Genomic DNA, 16,206 nt, shown 5'->3' with positions numbered 1-16,206 from the left:
CTCATATTCATCATTGTGGCTTAAATGACAGGTCCCTGATCCTTCACTGACCGGCCTCCTATTTTAAATACTGCTATTGCACAGTTCATATTGTTGTCTTTTAAAAAAAAATTTAACTCCAGCAAAATGGCACCGGCACCCGCACATGGGCAGTAGCATCTATCGGCAAACGATAGCTGCTACTGCGCATGCGCGGGTGCCATTTTGCTGGAGTTATATATATATATATATATATATATATTTTTTAAAAAAGAATACAGTATGAACTGCGCAAGCACAGTATTTAAAATAGGAGGCAGGTCACTGAAGCACAAACAAAAGCCTTGCCCACAGGCCGCGCCAGAGCACGACCATATCATTATCTCCAAACTGCAAATAAAGATTAAACAACAACCACAGGACAGATTTCATCATCCCAGGTATCATTTTAATCAGTGTAACCGCGCCAACCTGACACTGCCTGTAGTTTACTTAGCACAATCCTGATAACAGGTTCGCCTTAAAGAGAATGGGTCATGAAAAATGGCCTACTGTTTAAATCAGGTTTTATGCTAAATGTATTAATATTTTAAATTTGATTTTTCTATATTTCATACCACAATTTGGTAATATATATATTGTGCTATTCTACACTCATACTCATTCTTTCATGAATTGCACATGTACATTATCAGCAATAGACTGACTCAGACACTATGATTTGTATTAAAGCTGCTTTTTAAATACATTAAACATAAAAACTTGATTTAAACAATAGGTCCCCTTAGCTCTAGTCATGTAAAAGAAACATCTAATTACTGGAATGGTAAAGGTTAGACCACATAGTTACAGCTTCTGAATGGGGTCAAATCCTTGCCCATCCATGTTGGCCAACAGCCACAGGATTTTGCTGGTGAAACACAGAATTGTTCGTCCGGCCATTTTCTTGTGTAAGAGGCTCATGCAGACGTCCGTGCAAATCAGTCAGATTTTGGACCACAATACACGGACTGGCTGCAGGTCTCCAGACTGGAGCATGACAGCTCCATATATTTCTATAAGGCTGTGATGCTTGGGCAGAGAAAACAGACAGTACGTGCATTGCGGTCCAAGATTTTACTAATTTGCATGGGCGACTGCATGAGCCCTAAAAGGGCCTTAAGAGTGGTCTGGACTCTTTAGAACCAACATTGTGATGAACTAGTGAGACAAGGAAATTGGATTGTAATGAACCAGAAAAAAGGAAATCCGTTAGTGAATTCACACGAGAAATCGTCATTCACACAGAAACTGATTTAGCAGGGAATTTTGTTAAAAGGGTCATGGTGAATGGTCTATAACACTACTCATGCCAAATACAGAACTCTCAATGTAGCATTTATCTACAGGTACCATGTTACATTATTTTTTATAATCAAATTACATGTTTTAATTATCTATTATCTCAGCACATTTACTTTTACTTTATTACAATAATACAAATTCTTTCCTTCCCTAATACACAATGGACAAAGTTGTTTTTTTTTTGTACGTGCTTTTATATTTTATGCGAAAAGTCTTCTCATACATCATACTGAAGGATGCAGAACTTGTTGTGCCAAGACTACAATATTTCAAGGGTCTCCTAAACTCAATACAGTAGTGTTCAAAATAATAGCAGTCTGTTCAAAAACATGAGTTAAGCACAAAATCTTTATACTGGTTTTTATTTCCATGCATTGGTAACATTGCACACTGTTTTCTAATTCATGAAGGGAAATGTATATAATTTTTAAAACAGGAAAAATATATATCTTTGTTCCATATTAGGCTATGTGCCCACGATGCAGAAATGCTGCATATTTTTTCCACTTCTCGCTGGCAGGAAAAACACATGCGGATTTTACATGCGTTTTTTCCGCCAGGTAGAAGCGTTTGTCAAGCGTTTTTGCATGCATTTCTGCATGCGGGTTATCAAGCGCTTTTCCAAGCGATTTTCGCATCACTTGGAAAAGTGCTTGCCAACTTGGTCACACTATATAAATCCATGCAACCGGCATGGATTTATATAGGGTGACCAAGTAATAGTTAAAAAAAAAAGAATAAGAATGGTAAAAAATAAAGATTATACTTACCTTCCGATGGCCCCCGTCATGGCAGGTCCTTTCACACCACCGCGACCCATACAACAGACCGGACGGAGCAGAGAAAACACCGGGGGCCATCGGAAGGTAAGTATAATCTTTATTTTTTATTTTAAATTCTTTTTTTAACAGGTACTATGGTAACCGAGTCTGGAGGAGAGTCTCCTCTTCTCCAAACCCGGGTACCATCCGCACATAGAACCGTATGATATCCACTTGTGCAAATGTGTTCATACGGATATCATGCGGTTCAATGCAAGTCAATGGCGGCAATTACGCTGCATGTCTGCAAAATTAATGGACATGCTGCGTATTTTTCCGCAATGATAATCTGCAGCGTAAATTTTGGCAGCATGTGCACAGCACATGCGGGTTATCATTATAGAAAAATTTGAGAGTCTTCAGTGGTTGATAACGTTTAACTTTTCAGTTAGCCATTAAAAGGTATCAACCACTGAGGACTCTCAAATCTAAATATTTTTCTATAATTTTTAACTACTTTACAGAGAATAACAAAAAATGAACATTAGGCTGTTCAAAAAAAATAGCAGTTTCTGCATTTGTCTTTACAAACTCACAATAAGTACTCTCTTTTTAGGATTTTGCATTCCTGTGAATCACTAGCCAAATATTTAGTTGTATACCCACAGTTATTTAGAACTGCTTCGCATCTATGTTGCATATAGTCAACCAACTTCTGGCACCTGTCAACTGTTATTCCAGCCCAGGATACTTTGACTTTGACTGCATCCCACAGTTTTTTGCCTGCATCCCACAGTTTTTTGCCATTTGTTGGCTTTGCCTTAGAAACTGCATTTTTGATGTTACCTCACAAGGATTAAGGACCAGGGATTGGGCTGGCCACTCCGATTTTGCTCGTTTACTGGTGTGTTTAGGGTTGTTGTCTTGTTGAAACACCCATTTCAAGGAGATAAAAATTTTGTGGATTGATGAAAGTAAAATTGTTCTTTTTAGATCCAATGGCCGCAGACAATTCATCAGATGACCACCAAACTCTGCATTCAAGCCACAGTACACTCTGAAGACAGTGAAGCATGTTGGTGCAAGCATCATGATATGGGCATGTTTCTCTTACTATGGTGCCAGACCTATTTACCGCATACCAGGGATCATGGACCAGTTTGCATATATTAAAATACTTGAAGAGGTCATGTTGCCTTACGCTGAAGAGAATATGCCCTTGAATTGGGTGTTTCAACAAGACAATGACCCTAAACACACCAGTAAATGAGCAAAATCTTGGTTCCAGTCCAACAAAATTGAGGTTATGGAGTGGCCAGCCCAATTTCCGGACCTTAATCCTTGTGGAGTGACACCAAAAATACAGTTTCTGAGGCAAAGCCAACAAATGATAAGAAATTGTGGTATGCAGTCAAAGCATCCTGGGCTGGAATAACAGATGACAGGTGCCAGAAGTTGGTTGACTCTATGCAACATAGATGTGAAGCAGTTCTAAAAAACTGTGGGTATACAACTAAATATTAGGTTAGTGATTCACAGGAATGCTAAATCCTTAAAAAAAAAAAAAAAGAAGAGTACATATAGTGAATTTGTAAAGACAAATGCAGACACTGCTATTTTTTTGAACAGCCTGATGTTAATTTTTTGTTATTTTCTGTAAAGTAGTTAAAAATTCTATACAGTTATATGAAAAAGTTTGGGCACCCCTATTAATCTTAAGCTTAATGTTTTATAAAAATTGGTGTTTTTGCAACAGCTATTTCAGTTTGATATATGTAATAACTGTTGGACACAGTAATGTTTCTGCCTTGAAATGAGGTTTATTGTACTAACAGAAAATGTGCAATCTGCATTCAAACAAAATTTGACAGGTGCATAAGTATGGGCACCTCACCAGAAAAGTGACATTAATATTTACTAGATCCTCCTTTTGCAAAAATAACAGCCTCTAGTCGCTTCCTGTAGCTTTTAATCAGTTCCTGGATCCTGGATGAAGGTATTTTTGACTATTCCTCTTTACAAAACAATTCCAGTTCAGTTAAGTTTGATGGGCGCCGAGCATGGACAGCCCTCTTCAAATGATCCCACAGATGTTCAATGATATTCAGGTCTGGGGACTGGGATGGCCATTCCAGAACATTGTAATTGTTCCTCTGCATGAATGCCTGAGTAGATTTGGAGTGGTGTTTTGGATCATTGTCTTGCTGAAAGATCCATCCCCTGCGTAACTTCAACTTTATCACTGATTTTTGAACATTATTGTCAAGAATCTGCTGATACTGAGTGGAATTCATGCGTCCCTCAACTTTAACAAGATTCCCGGTGCCGGCATTGGCCACACAGCCCCAAAGCATGATGGAACCTCCACCAAATTTTACTGTGGGTAGCAAGTGTTTTTCTTGGAATGGCTGTGTTTTTTTGCCGCCATGCATAACGCCTTTTTGTATGACCAAACAACTCAATCTTGGTTTCATCAGTCCACAGGACCTTCTTCCAAAAAGAAATTGGCTTCTCCAAATGTGCTTTTGCATACCTCAGCTGACTCTGTTTGTGGCGTGCTTGCAGAAACGGCTTCTTTCGCATCACTCTCCCATACAGCTTCTCCTTGTGCAAAGTGAGTTGTATAGTTGACCGATGCACAGTGACACCATCTGCAGCAAGTTGATGCTGCAGCTCTCTGGAGGTGGTCTGAGGATTGTCCTTGACTGATCTCACCATTCTTCTCTGCCTTTCTGATGTTTTTCTTGGCCTGCCACTTCTGGCCTTAACAAGAACTGTCCCTGTGTTCTTCCATTTCCTTACTATGTTCCTCACAGTGGAAACTGACAGGTTAAATCGCTGAGACAGCTTTTTGTATCCTTCCCCTGAACAACTATGTTGAATAATCTTTGTTTTCAGATCATTTGACAGTTGTTTTGAGGAGCCCATGATGTCACTCTTCAGAGGAGATTCAAACAGGAGAACAACTTGCAAGTGGCCACTTTAAGTAGCTTTTCTCATGATTGCATACACCTGGCTATGAAGTTCAAAGCTCAATGAGGTTACAAAACCAAAAAAAGTGCTTTAGTAAGTCAGTAAAAAGTAGGTAGGAGTATTTAAAACAAGAAAATGATAAGGGTGCCCATACTTATGCACCTGTCAAATTTTGTTTGAATGCAGATTGCACATTTTCTGTTAGTACAATAAACCTCATTTCAAGGCAGAAACATTACTGTGTCCAACAGTTATTACATATATCAAACTGAAATAGCTGTTGCAAAAACACCAATTTTTATAAAACATTAAGCTTAAGATTAATAGGGGTGCCCAAACTTTTTCATATAACTGTACATTTCTCTTCATGTTTTGAATTAGAAAACAGTGTGCAATGTTCCCAATGCATGGAAATAAAAACTTGTATAAAGATTTTGTGCTTAACTCATGTTTTTGAACACACTGCTATTATTTTGAACACTACTGTACATAAACACCGTACAAATGCACCATGTAGAGGCACTCCTCACGGGCCCCGTACAGATGCACCATAGAGCAGAACACTGATTATTATGGCTCATTCTGCCTCACTAAGTCATCTCTAGAGATTTTTCATATACGGTACTTCATCCTGACCTCTGCTATGACTTTTGTAATTCTCTTATTAGGACTGTTTCACACAATGCTTTTGTAATTTTTGAAAGCTATGTATCTAAAACTAACATGTATCTAAATCATTTTTTAACATATACAGTGCCTACAAGTAGTATTCAACCCCCTGCAGATTTTGCTGGTTGACACACGCGGAATTAACTTGGCATTGTGACATTTGTACTGTAGATCAGCCTGGAAGTGGGAAATGCACTGCAGCAACTTTTTTTTATTATTATTTATTTATTTATTTTAAAAAAAACGTTAAAAGTCAATTCAGAGTGTCATTTATTATTCAACCCCTCAAACCACAAGAATTCTGTTTGGTCCCCCTAAAGTATTAAGAAGTAGTTCAGGCACCAAGAATAATGAGCTTCACATGTGTGGATTAAAGATCTCTTTTGCCAGCCTTTTCTGACTATTTAAGACCCTCCCCAAACTTGTGAACAGCACTCAGACATGGTCAACATGGGAAAGACAAAGGAGCATTCCAATGCCATCAGAGACAAGATCGTGGAGGGTCACAAGGCTGGCAAGGGGTACAAAACCCTTTCCAAGGAATTGGGCCTACCTGTCTCCACTGTTGGGAGCATCATCCGTAAGTGGAAGGCTTATGGAACTACTGTTAGCCTTCCACGGCCTGGACAGCCTTTGAAAGTGTCCTCCTGTGCCGAGGCCAGGCTTGTCCGAAGAGTCAAGGCTAACCCAAGGACAACAAGGAAGGAGCTCCGGGAAGATCTCATGGCAGTGGGGACATTGGTTTCAGTCAATACCATAAGTAACGTACTCCACCGCAATGGTCTCCGTTCCAGACGAGCCCGTAAGGTACCTTTATTTTCAAAGCGTCATGTCAAGGCTCGTCTACAGTTTGCTCATGATCACTTGGAGGACTCTGAGACAGACTGGTTCAAGGTTCTATGGTCTGATGAGACCAAGATCGAGATCCTTGGTGCCAACCACACACGTGACGTTTGGAGACTGGATGGCACTGCATACGACCCCAAGAATACCATCCCTACAGTCAAGCATGGTGGTGGCAGCATCATGCTGTGGGGCTGTTTCTCAGCCAAGGGGCCTGGCCATCTGGTCCGCATCCATGGGAAGATGGATAGCACGGCCTACCTGGAGATTTTGGCCAAGAACCTCCGCTCCTCCATCAAAGATCTTAAGATGGGTCGTAATTTCATCTTCCAACAAGACAATGACCCAAAGCACACAGCCAAGAAAACTAAGGCCTGGTTCAAGAGGGAAAAAGTCAAGGTGTTGGAGTGGCCTAGTCAGTCTCCTGACCTTAACCCAATTGAAAACTTGTGGAAGGAGCTCAAGAATAAAGTCCACATGAGACACCCAAAGAACCTAGATAACTTGGAGAAGATCTGCATGGAGGAGTGGGCCAAGATAACTCCACAGACCTGTGCCGGCCTGATCAGGTCTTATAAAAGACGATTATTAGCTGTAATTGCAAACAAGGGTTATTCCACAAAATATTAAACATAGGGGTTGAATAATAATTGACCCACACTTTTATGTTTAAAATTTAATAAAATTCAACTGAGCAAGATAACTTTTTGGTTTGTAAGATTTATGCTTCTGTTCATAAAACCTACTCTCGTTTGCAGTTTGAAGGCTCTAACTTATTTGCATCTTATCAAACCAGCTAAATCTGCAGGGGGTTGAATACTACTTGTAGGCACTGTATGTTGCATGGGCTTGAATCCATTTTTTTTTTAAATTGACATGTTTTATTTGACTTGTTTTGTGAAATAAAAAAATATGTGAAAAAACGGATGCATAGATATAACAGTACAATTGTATATTTCTTCTATAAACTGAAAAGTTATAAAAAATGCTTTTGTTTTTTCATCTGTTTTAAAAGGTTGAAAAAGTGAATCAGGCTGCGTTTTCTTTGCAATGGATAAAAAAATGGATCGAAACGGATATGTGTGCAAAAGTATGGCAAACTGATACCTATTTCTCAAAAGTTTTTCCTATTGATTTCTTTATAAATACAAACGTATGTGTTTAAATCCATTTTTTACAGCATAAATGGATAGGTCAAGTATACTACAAAAACGGAGTGTGACGCAGGCCTAAAGTGCATATTGATATGCAAATTCTTTATTTCAAAAAGCTGATTCTTTCTGCCAGTAAGTTCAGTGGGAATAAGAACAAGCAGAAATGAATGATTAATACATTGTACACGGACACAGGAAGTCTCCGACATATGCCAGATAAGAAAATTCTTAAATCTAGAATATGCAGTAAATAAGCCATAAAACAGCTTATAGTTATAGCACGTTTTTAGGGAAAAAAATCTATATGTCATAATAACAGTTAATTAACAGTTTCCTATAGCTATTCATCCCTGCACATCATATATTGTGACCACAGCTCCAACTAGTGGTGCAGTACTATAACTGCAATGACATTGTATGAATAAAAAAACATGAAAAGGTGTCTTAGGCTATGTGCCCACAATGCGTTTTTAATGCGTTTCCGCAGCGTTTTTGCAGCTGCGGAAACGCATTAAAAACGCATGGTAGAAGGGCAGCAATGTTCCCCAATGATAATCCGCATGTGCTATGCACATGCTGCGGAAATTTCCACTGCGGATTATCATTGCGGAAAAAAAAGCAGCACTACCAATTATTTTGCGGAAGTGCTGCGTCTTCGCCGCCTTTGACTTGCATTAGACTGCATGGATTACGCATCACTGTATATGTAGATGTGTAATCCAAGCGTTCTAATGTGCGGATGGTACCCGGCTGTGGAGGAGAGGAGATTCTCATCCACACCCAGGTACCATTAAAAAATCTGTAAAAAAAGAATAAAATAAAAAATAAATGTATATTTACCTTCGGGCGGCCCGCGCAGCGCTCCTGCTTGCTTCCCGGCACTTTGCAGTGAATTGAAGGACCTGCGCTGACGTCAGAGTCATGTGACGGGTCACGCGACGCTGACGTCGGCAGGTCTTTCAATTCACTGCTGCCGGCAGCCGGGACCGAGCGAAACAAGCCAGCGCGGGTCATCGGAAGGTAAGTATATATTTATTTTTTTATTTTTAACCACTCTCTCGGTTCACACTATATAAATCCATGCAGTTTGCTTGGATTTATATAGTGTGACCTAGTTGTCACAAGCACTTTCCAAGTGATGCTAAAATCGCTTGGAAAGCGCTTGTCAATCCACATGCGGAAATGTCAGTGAATAACGCTCCATTTCCGCATGTCCCTGGCAGGAAAACGCATGTACAATCCGCATGTACAATCCGCATGCGTTTTTTTCTGCCAGGGAGATGCAGAAACGCTCAGGAAAAAATCCTGAGCATTTCTGCATCGTGGGCACATAGCCTTAAACAATAGTGTAAAGCTTTCCAAAGAAGTGGAGAACTCATTTAACACAAATACCAAGAATTCTATATCATGTCTTCTAGCTATATTCCAGAACTTAGTATTATTGTACTTCCTAAGGGCTCCTACACCATTCATGCCTTCATATAGGTGCTCTGGTGGGAGTGTGATGTTTTAGGCTAACTGATCTGTTCATTATTTTCAAATACTTTCCTTGTTGCTGGGTGTTCAGAGTTCATCAAGTTGTGCTCATAGAAAGAGAATCATAAAGGCACAAAGATAAATGCAAAGATTGAAAAGAATCTCTGCAGAAAAAGGAACACTCTTTTTTTGGGGGAGGGGAGGGCTTAGAGGGGATGATCCCCAAACAAATGAAATTGAAATTTTTGTCTATAATGCCAATTGGTATACTTGACACAAAGACATCACTGTGCATCACCAAAAGAACATCAGACCCACAGTGAAGCACGGTGGAGGCAGCATTATGCTGTGGGGCTGTTTTCTGGCAGCTGGTACTGTGGCTTTAGCCAAGGCAGAGGGAATTATGAATAGTTACAAATATCAGTAAATTTCGCAACAAAACCTTCAGGCCTCTGCTAAAAAGTCTGGTCTGGGGTCTAAAGCAATTTTAGTGGTTTGGTCTGAATTGAGTGTTGGGGGCTTTATTGAGTTTAGAAATTTGGGGAGTGCTTTTCCAAGTAACAAATAATAATAAATTGGGATGTAAATAGTCCTACATAGTATGAGAAACATTAACAAGGAAACATCTTTACCCAGCCGTCACCTGACTGCAGAACCAGGTAAGCGAACCTGTCACGATTCCTGCATTCTGTGTGGGATTGCTATGCTGTCCTATTGAACTGGTTCTTGCTTTGTTTTGATGGACTGCTCGGCTGTCCAATCTTTGACTGGGGTTTGCAGGGCAGTCTCCAGGTGTTCAGTGTTCTGGAGATTGCCCAAGCTACTTAACTGAGCTGACTGCCCGTGTTCTTTGCCAGACGTGGCTTGTGCTTCCTGCTGAGTGTTTGCCTCATTCTGTTGTTCTGTGTTCTGATCTTCTGCTGCCTGACCCTTTGGACCGTGTTCTGACAACCTCCTTGTTTTGCCCTTTGGTTTTGTTCTGCTCTCTCTTGATATTGACCCTGGACTGTGATCTGACTTACGCATCTGTCTTTTCCCTTGGTATCTATGGGCTCTCTTGGTATTGACCTCGGAACTTCTGACTATCCGCCTCACGGTCGCTCCGTGAGTTAGTGACTAGCGTCACAGAACCTTTATTAAGCCTAATTTGGAACTTATTCATGACATGATCATGACATGATAGCCTGCATGGGGCAAAACGCTGATCTGCCTTCTGTATAAGTCCTTTTTAGAACGATATGGTATCTAGCAAAGGCAGGATTTTTGTATACAGATAACTATGGTAAGATTATGAGTCTCAATGTCTTGCTGCCCATACACTGCAATACCTCATTTTGCAGTGGAATAGCCATTACCGAACAAAAAATACATTTTCAGTTTTTTTGCTCACAAATTAAATACATGTTTTGTCAGAATTGCATATTTAATGATTTTTATTTTATACTGACCTCAATCACACCACCACTTTTAGTTGATGAGCATATCCCACCAAAATAAGCTGCTCCGCTGCGGCTACTTTTGAAAGTGCGTCCTCTAAATGCAGAGAAAACAGATTGTTAGTAGGATTTTTTTGTTTATTTAGTCAGAATAAGAACTTTAAAAAATAAAATGGCTTAAAGGAGTGGGCGATCTGGGTTTACATTTTCTTGTACTTTTGGGTTGCAACTGTAGAAAATAAGAAACAGAGCAACACTCACCCTCTCGAAATTCAATAATTATTTTCAGCCGCTGCTCTTCTGACAACTGGATTTAGCAACCTGAGCTGGGTTTAGCAGCTATTGCCATCTACTTCAACACCACCGCTCACCCCAGTGACTGGCTGCAACTGTCACCAGTCATGTGCGCTGTAGTTGTGCAGCCTGTCAACAAAGACTGGGGCAGCAGCAGAGCAGCATTGCTGGAAGATGAGTTTAGCTCTGTTTGCTATTTTCTACAACTGTAATCCTACTGGACAAGATCATGTAATCCAGGACAATTGATTGACTATTACAGTTGCTTTAGTATTTGGAGTTGCTGCTCTCTCACTTCCTCAGGATGTATATGATTTGCTCGAAGGTGGAGAGAGTGAAGAGGCTGCTGATTGGCCACAGGGATAGTGTGACATTAGAATGTCATACAATCCCTGGGAGAGCCAGTGCTGACAAGGTGCCAGCACTGGAGGTGAGTAAAGGAATTATTATTTTACAAGGGAGAAACAAAGTGATTGAAAAGGCGTTGTTCGAGTAGTGGACAACCCCAGTAAAGGGTGTGGCTCTTACTCCAGAGCTCATCAGTTTAACATATCCGAGTGATGTACAGACAACAGTGGGGTAATGGGAGACGTAGACCGGATGACAGTGGCATGTTCAATGGATTATATAATAAGGTGCAGCTAACCCCATTAGACTCACGAGAAGAGGTGAGTGGCATCGCTATGCTCTGGTATCTCCGTGCTCCGATACTTCATGAAGTCAGACAGTGTTTGCAGAGGGTCTTCACTAACCGCAACCTTATCTCCAGATGTCCAGGTTTCCATCGCGACCAGGACAATACTGGTGTTTAGCTGTTCCCTGAAAATCTAAGTGGAGAAAGCAGGAATTAACAAAAGTGGGCAAGGGGGTATCTATGGAGTCAAGTAGGAAAACTGTTGAAGTATATAGGATAAAGAGGTGCAGGAGACTGACAATCCCAATTATACAAAGTCAGATCAGAGGAGTACAAACCAGCCATGGAAGGCTCTGAAAATGTTATATATGAAAATCCCTTGTATTTATTTATTTTACTCACTTCTATAGCGCCATTAATTCCATAGTGCTTCACAGACAATATCGACACTGTCCCCATTGGGGCTCACAATCTAAATTCCCTATCAGTATGTCTTTGGAATGTGGGAGGAAACTGGAGAACCCAGAGGAAAACCAGGCAAACACAGGGAGAACATACAAACTCCATGCAGCTGATGTCCTTGGTGGGAATTGAACTTGTATTGCCTAATGTCGTCTTTAAAGGGAACCTGACATCACTGCGCAGTACAGAGGTGAACTCAGCCCAATCATGCAAGTGTCTGCACTGGACTTCAAAGGCCACGGCGCTGACGTTGCCTGCCTGAGCGGTCAATCAAAGGCAAAGGATGTTTTTTCAAACCATGACTAGGTGACTCAGCCAGATTGGCGTACCATCCCGATCACTTGGGGTAATGATTTTTCACTCATGGAGGCAATATTTTTACTTTATAATTATAGAAAAAACACTACATCAATGCAAATGGTCTCTTCAGAGAGGAAGAGGACTAGAACTCTAGTTCTAATGTAATTATCATGTAATTGCCTGCAGGAGACTGAGATTAGCTTTATCGGCAAATTTCTGAGGTCAGGTTCCCTTTAATCAGTTTTAATCCATTTTAAGTAAGAATTAAAGCAAACTATTGCTGCACATGTGGTATCCATTGCCATAAGGGCGCAGTCAGACGGCCACATAAATCGTACAGAGATCAGAGAGCAATGCTCAGACTGGCCGGCGGTTCTCCCAACCCGAGCGTGACAGCTTCATGTATTTCCATGCAACAGTCACGCTCGGGTCAGGAGAGCTGCCGGCCAGTCCGAGCATTGCTCTCTGATCTCTGTACGATTTATGTGGCCGTCTGACTAAGAGACGCTGATCATGGGAGGAGCGTTTGTTTCTGGGAGCTCAGTTGTCAATAGTTTTCCTTCAAGTCTGCTCATGTCTTAATAACTTCCTGGAGGAGAGAGAATTTGTATAACAGGGGGCATTGCCTGCCTTTGAAACCACTCTATGACAGCAGGTGGTCTCCACAAGAAACAGTACCCATGTGGACATATGCAGAAATTCCTGTAACAATTGTGACATGTATGAACAAACCCTGATTGTGTCTGAAGAAGAAATCAAGAGTTTAGGAGACATTGCTGAAGCCTCAATAGTGAAGCTGAATGGACACTTTTCATTGGGTTTATAAATTTTCCTGCTTCTCAAACAGGCTGGAATTGTAATTATACCTGATTGAGAGAAGCAAGAAAAACTTCATTTTGGGTTGAAGGAATTATGAAAAATTGTGAACTCACTGCATACTTGTTCCACTATTGTGTCAGAGCAGATAACTTACTGGTGATTTTAAGGGAATCATTCAGCAGGTTTTTGCTATGTAATCTGAGGACAGCATGAGGTAGGGGCTGAGACACTGATTTCAGCAGTGTGTCACTTATTAGGCTGCGCACTGTTGTTTCAATACAATGAGTGTTTTATTAGCAGGAGATAATCACTGCCTGAACTGGTGCCCGCGTGCCTCCTGGTCCAACCATGCCACCAGGGCTGATTAGCAGATTACAGTCAATATACAATGTACACAGAAAACTGTGGTGTGGGTGGGGTTAGATATCTGAGCTATACTACATGCTATATCTAAAAACTCTGATTGCATCCCAGCTGCTGCACCCAGTAAACTAAGTGACACATCACTGGAGTCAAAGTCTCTTTCTCCACATTATGCTGCTCTCAGATGAGGTAGCAAAAACCTTGTGAAAGACTCCCTTTAACCACCAAGTCAAAAGATACATAAAATTTGTAAAAAACAAAACACAGTGAAGCCTCTATTGGAAGGGCAGAGTGTCACACAAACACAAGCATAGTCATACTCACAGAATCGGCTAGATTCACCACTGATTTGGCATGACTACTTGTAAGACCCACAGATTGTCGGACCTGAAACTAATGAGGACAAAGTTGTGAGATTTTTTCAATTTCCAGATTTTTTTCTCCGGGAATTCAAAGACATGGTATGATCCATTGAAAATAAACAGCACAGCCATAACACAAATCACTATACACATTAGCCAGTTACACGTACCAGACGCCAGTCATTCACCACCATGAGCTCAATGTATTTGGTCTCAGATAAAGCAGAGTGCGCAGATGATCGGACCTAGAGATGGGAGATACAAATGAAAATAGAAAAAGACGTTTTCAATATACTAATAATTTTCTTAAAAAAATAATATTAACAAGAACATTATCCCATAAAATACTCAACTCCTTTTTAATTATTAAAATTACATAAATCACGCTCTTTGTCTCCAAAGTGGTTCTGCAGCAGGTCAGGTTATGCTGCAAAGCCAGTTAAACATTTCCCTACACTGTACCGGTTAAAATAAAATAAAGCTAAGGAAAGATATCATCAGAAAATTACCTATTGTTTCAACGAAAATTTTGCGATACATGTAATTTAAAAAAATGTTGGCAGTATTTTTTTCATATCACAATCTTTATTAAAAAAATAGTAATCTTGTAATTTCAATAATGGACACACAAGATTTTTTAAAAAATAAACTATCAGTAGGTTTCTTCAATGTAATCTGAGAGCAGCATGATGTAGGGGCCCAGACCCTGATTCCAGCGATGTATCAATTAACTGTGTACAGCAATTGTGATAGAATTGCAGTTTTCTCCACTGCAGATCTAGCAGTGCTCTGAATGCTGAACCCTATATAACCCCGCCCACACCACTAATTAGCAGCTTTCTGTCGATATGCAGTGTACGCAGATAGCTGCCAATCAGTGGTGTGGGTGGAGTTGGACCTGGAGGCACAAGACACCTAGTCCTCTATTGATAATCTCCTGCTGATAAAACACTGATTTTATTGAAACAGCAAAACTCAGCCTAGTAAATGACACAACACTAGAATCAGGGTCTCTGCCCCTACATCATGCTACTTTCAGATTATATAGCAAAAACCTACTGACAGATTCCCTTTAAACTTTTTTTTCCTTTCAAGAAAAGTTTCAGAAGAGGCATGATTACAATGTGATTACAATGCCTGATAAAACCTCTATCTACTACAGCAACAGGTGATGTCACTGCTCCCTCTCTCTTCACAATGATCTTTGCACACGCTCATTAGATGCTTTCAAACAACAGATAGGGTCAGAGTCTGTTCATTGCTACTAATGTACTTGTGAATCTATTGAACCAACAGGAAGTTAGACGCTAAAAAAAACCTTTGTGGTCAACTGAAAACTGTTATTTTTTATTTTTCATAAGGATTATAATACAGAAAAAAAATGGCAAAAATTAAAAAAAAGCATTTAAAAAACCTGATTTAAACAACAGGCCATTTTCTGATGTTGCATTCCCTGGAACCCCTTCCCATTAGTTTTTGTTTTTACGCGTTTGTGTTTTGACCCCTATGGTAGGATGAGGAGGATGTTGTGTCCGAGTGGGCGACACTAATGGTACGTGCATGCGTCGCGTTTTTGCCACATATTTTATTTTTTCTTTACATTTTTTGCCGTGATAAAATGCAGCATTTTACAGTCCCAGCAGAGTGGATTCGATTTCTGAAATCTCATGCACACGTTGCTTATTTGTTCTTTGCAGATTTGAAGCAGTTTCAGATCTGCAGCATGTCAATTCTTTCAGCTTTTGTAGAGTTTTTCACCCATTTTAACGATGGGGAAAAAATGAAGGCGAAAACGCACTTTTTTTATGTGAAGTTTTTTTTTTCTGCCAAAAAAAAAACCACATTTTTGATGCAGAAATATCTACAGCAAATACTTAAAATGACCACTTACCCTAAGTGTTCTGTTAGTAATGCAAGATGAGACCCATTCGATTAAACTGATACCTAATTTATACAGGTTTTTTTATCTTTAATGCTATCCATCGTGCAGGATAAATATTCTGATAAATTAAATTTATAAATTTCTTATTTTATGGATATGGCAATACCAAGTGTTATTATTTTCTACATTTTAGATTTATTATTTACAGAATGGTAAAATGAGGTGATTGCAATGTTTAGGTATTTTCTGTTTTTAAACTTGACTTCTGGTATAATATACTGTAATACTTTTGTATTGCAGTGTATTGTCCTTTGAACAATCAGCGATTAAAGGGTTAACTGGTAGTATTGAATTTTTTTCTAATGGGCCTAAGAACTGACAGGCAGGTAGTTATTATTTATTCTTTGAGCACCATTGATTCCATGGTGCTGTACATGAGGGTTACATAAAAAATA

General features: G+C 39.9%; 2 protein-coding genes across 2 annotated transcripts in view; one reads left to right on the top strand and one right to left on the bottom strand.

Annotated features, from left to right (window-relative positions):
* Window positions 1-16,206, bottom strand: part of ADAM11 (ADAM metallopeptidase domain 11) — a 93,831-nt gene that overhangs the window by 37,954 nt on the left and 39,671 nt on the right. Inside the window, exons 9-12 of the mRNA XM_073683206.1 lie at window positions 14,040-14,114; window positions 13,832-13,900; window positions 11,590-11,756; window positions 10,648-10,732 (exon numbers count right to left, since the gene is read on the bottom strand). Of these exons, the coding sequence (XP_073539307.1) occupies window positions 10,648-10,732; window positions 11,590-11,756; window positions 13,832-13,900; window positions 14,040-14,114 (396 nt within the window). The remainder of the gene's footprint in view (window positions 1-10,647; window positions 10,733-11,589; window positions 11,757-13,831; window positions 13,901-14,039; window positions 14,115-16,206) is intronic.
* The window catches only part of GJC1 (gap junction protein gamma 1), a 143,042-nt gene that overhangs the window by 123,589 nt on the left and 3,247 nt on the right, over window positions 1-16,206 (top strand). The gene's annotated exons all lie outside the window — the stretch shown is intronic.

This window comes from Phyllobates terribilis, unplaced genomic scaffold (genome assembly GCF_046119375.1).
Source record: "Phyllobates terribilis strain yellow unplaced genomic scaffold, ASM4611937v1 Scaffold_5__5_contigs__length_657084704, whole genome shotgun sequence".
Taxonomy (NCBI): Eukaryota; Metazoa; Chordata; class Amphibia; order Anura; family Dendrobatidae; genus Phyllobates; species Phyllobates terribilis.
The sequence above is the reverse complement of the archived record's forward strand: the minus strand, read 5'-3'. Positions and strand labels throughout refer to the sequence as shown.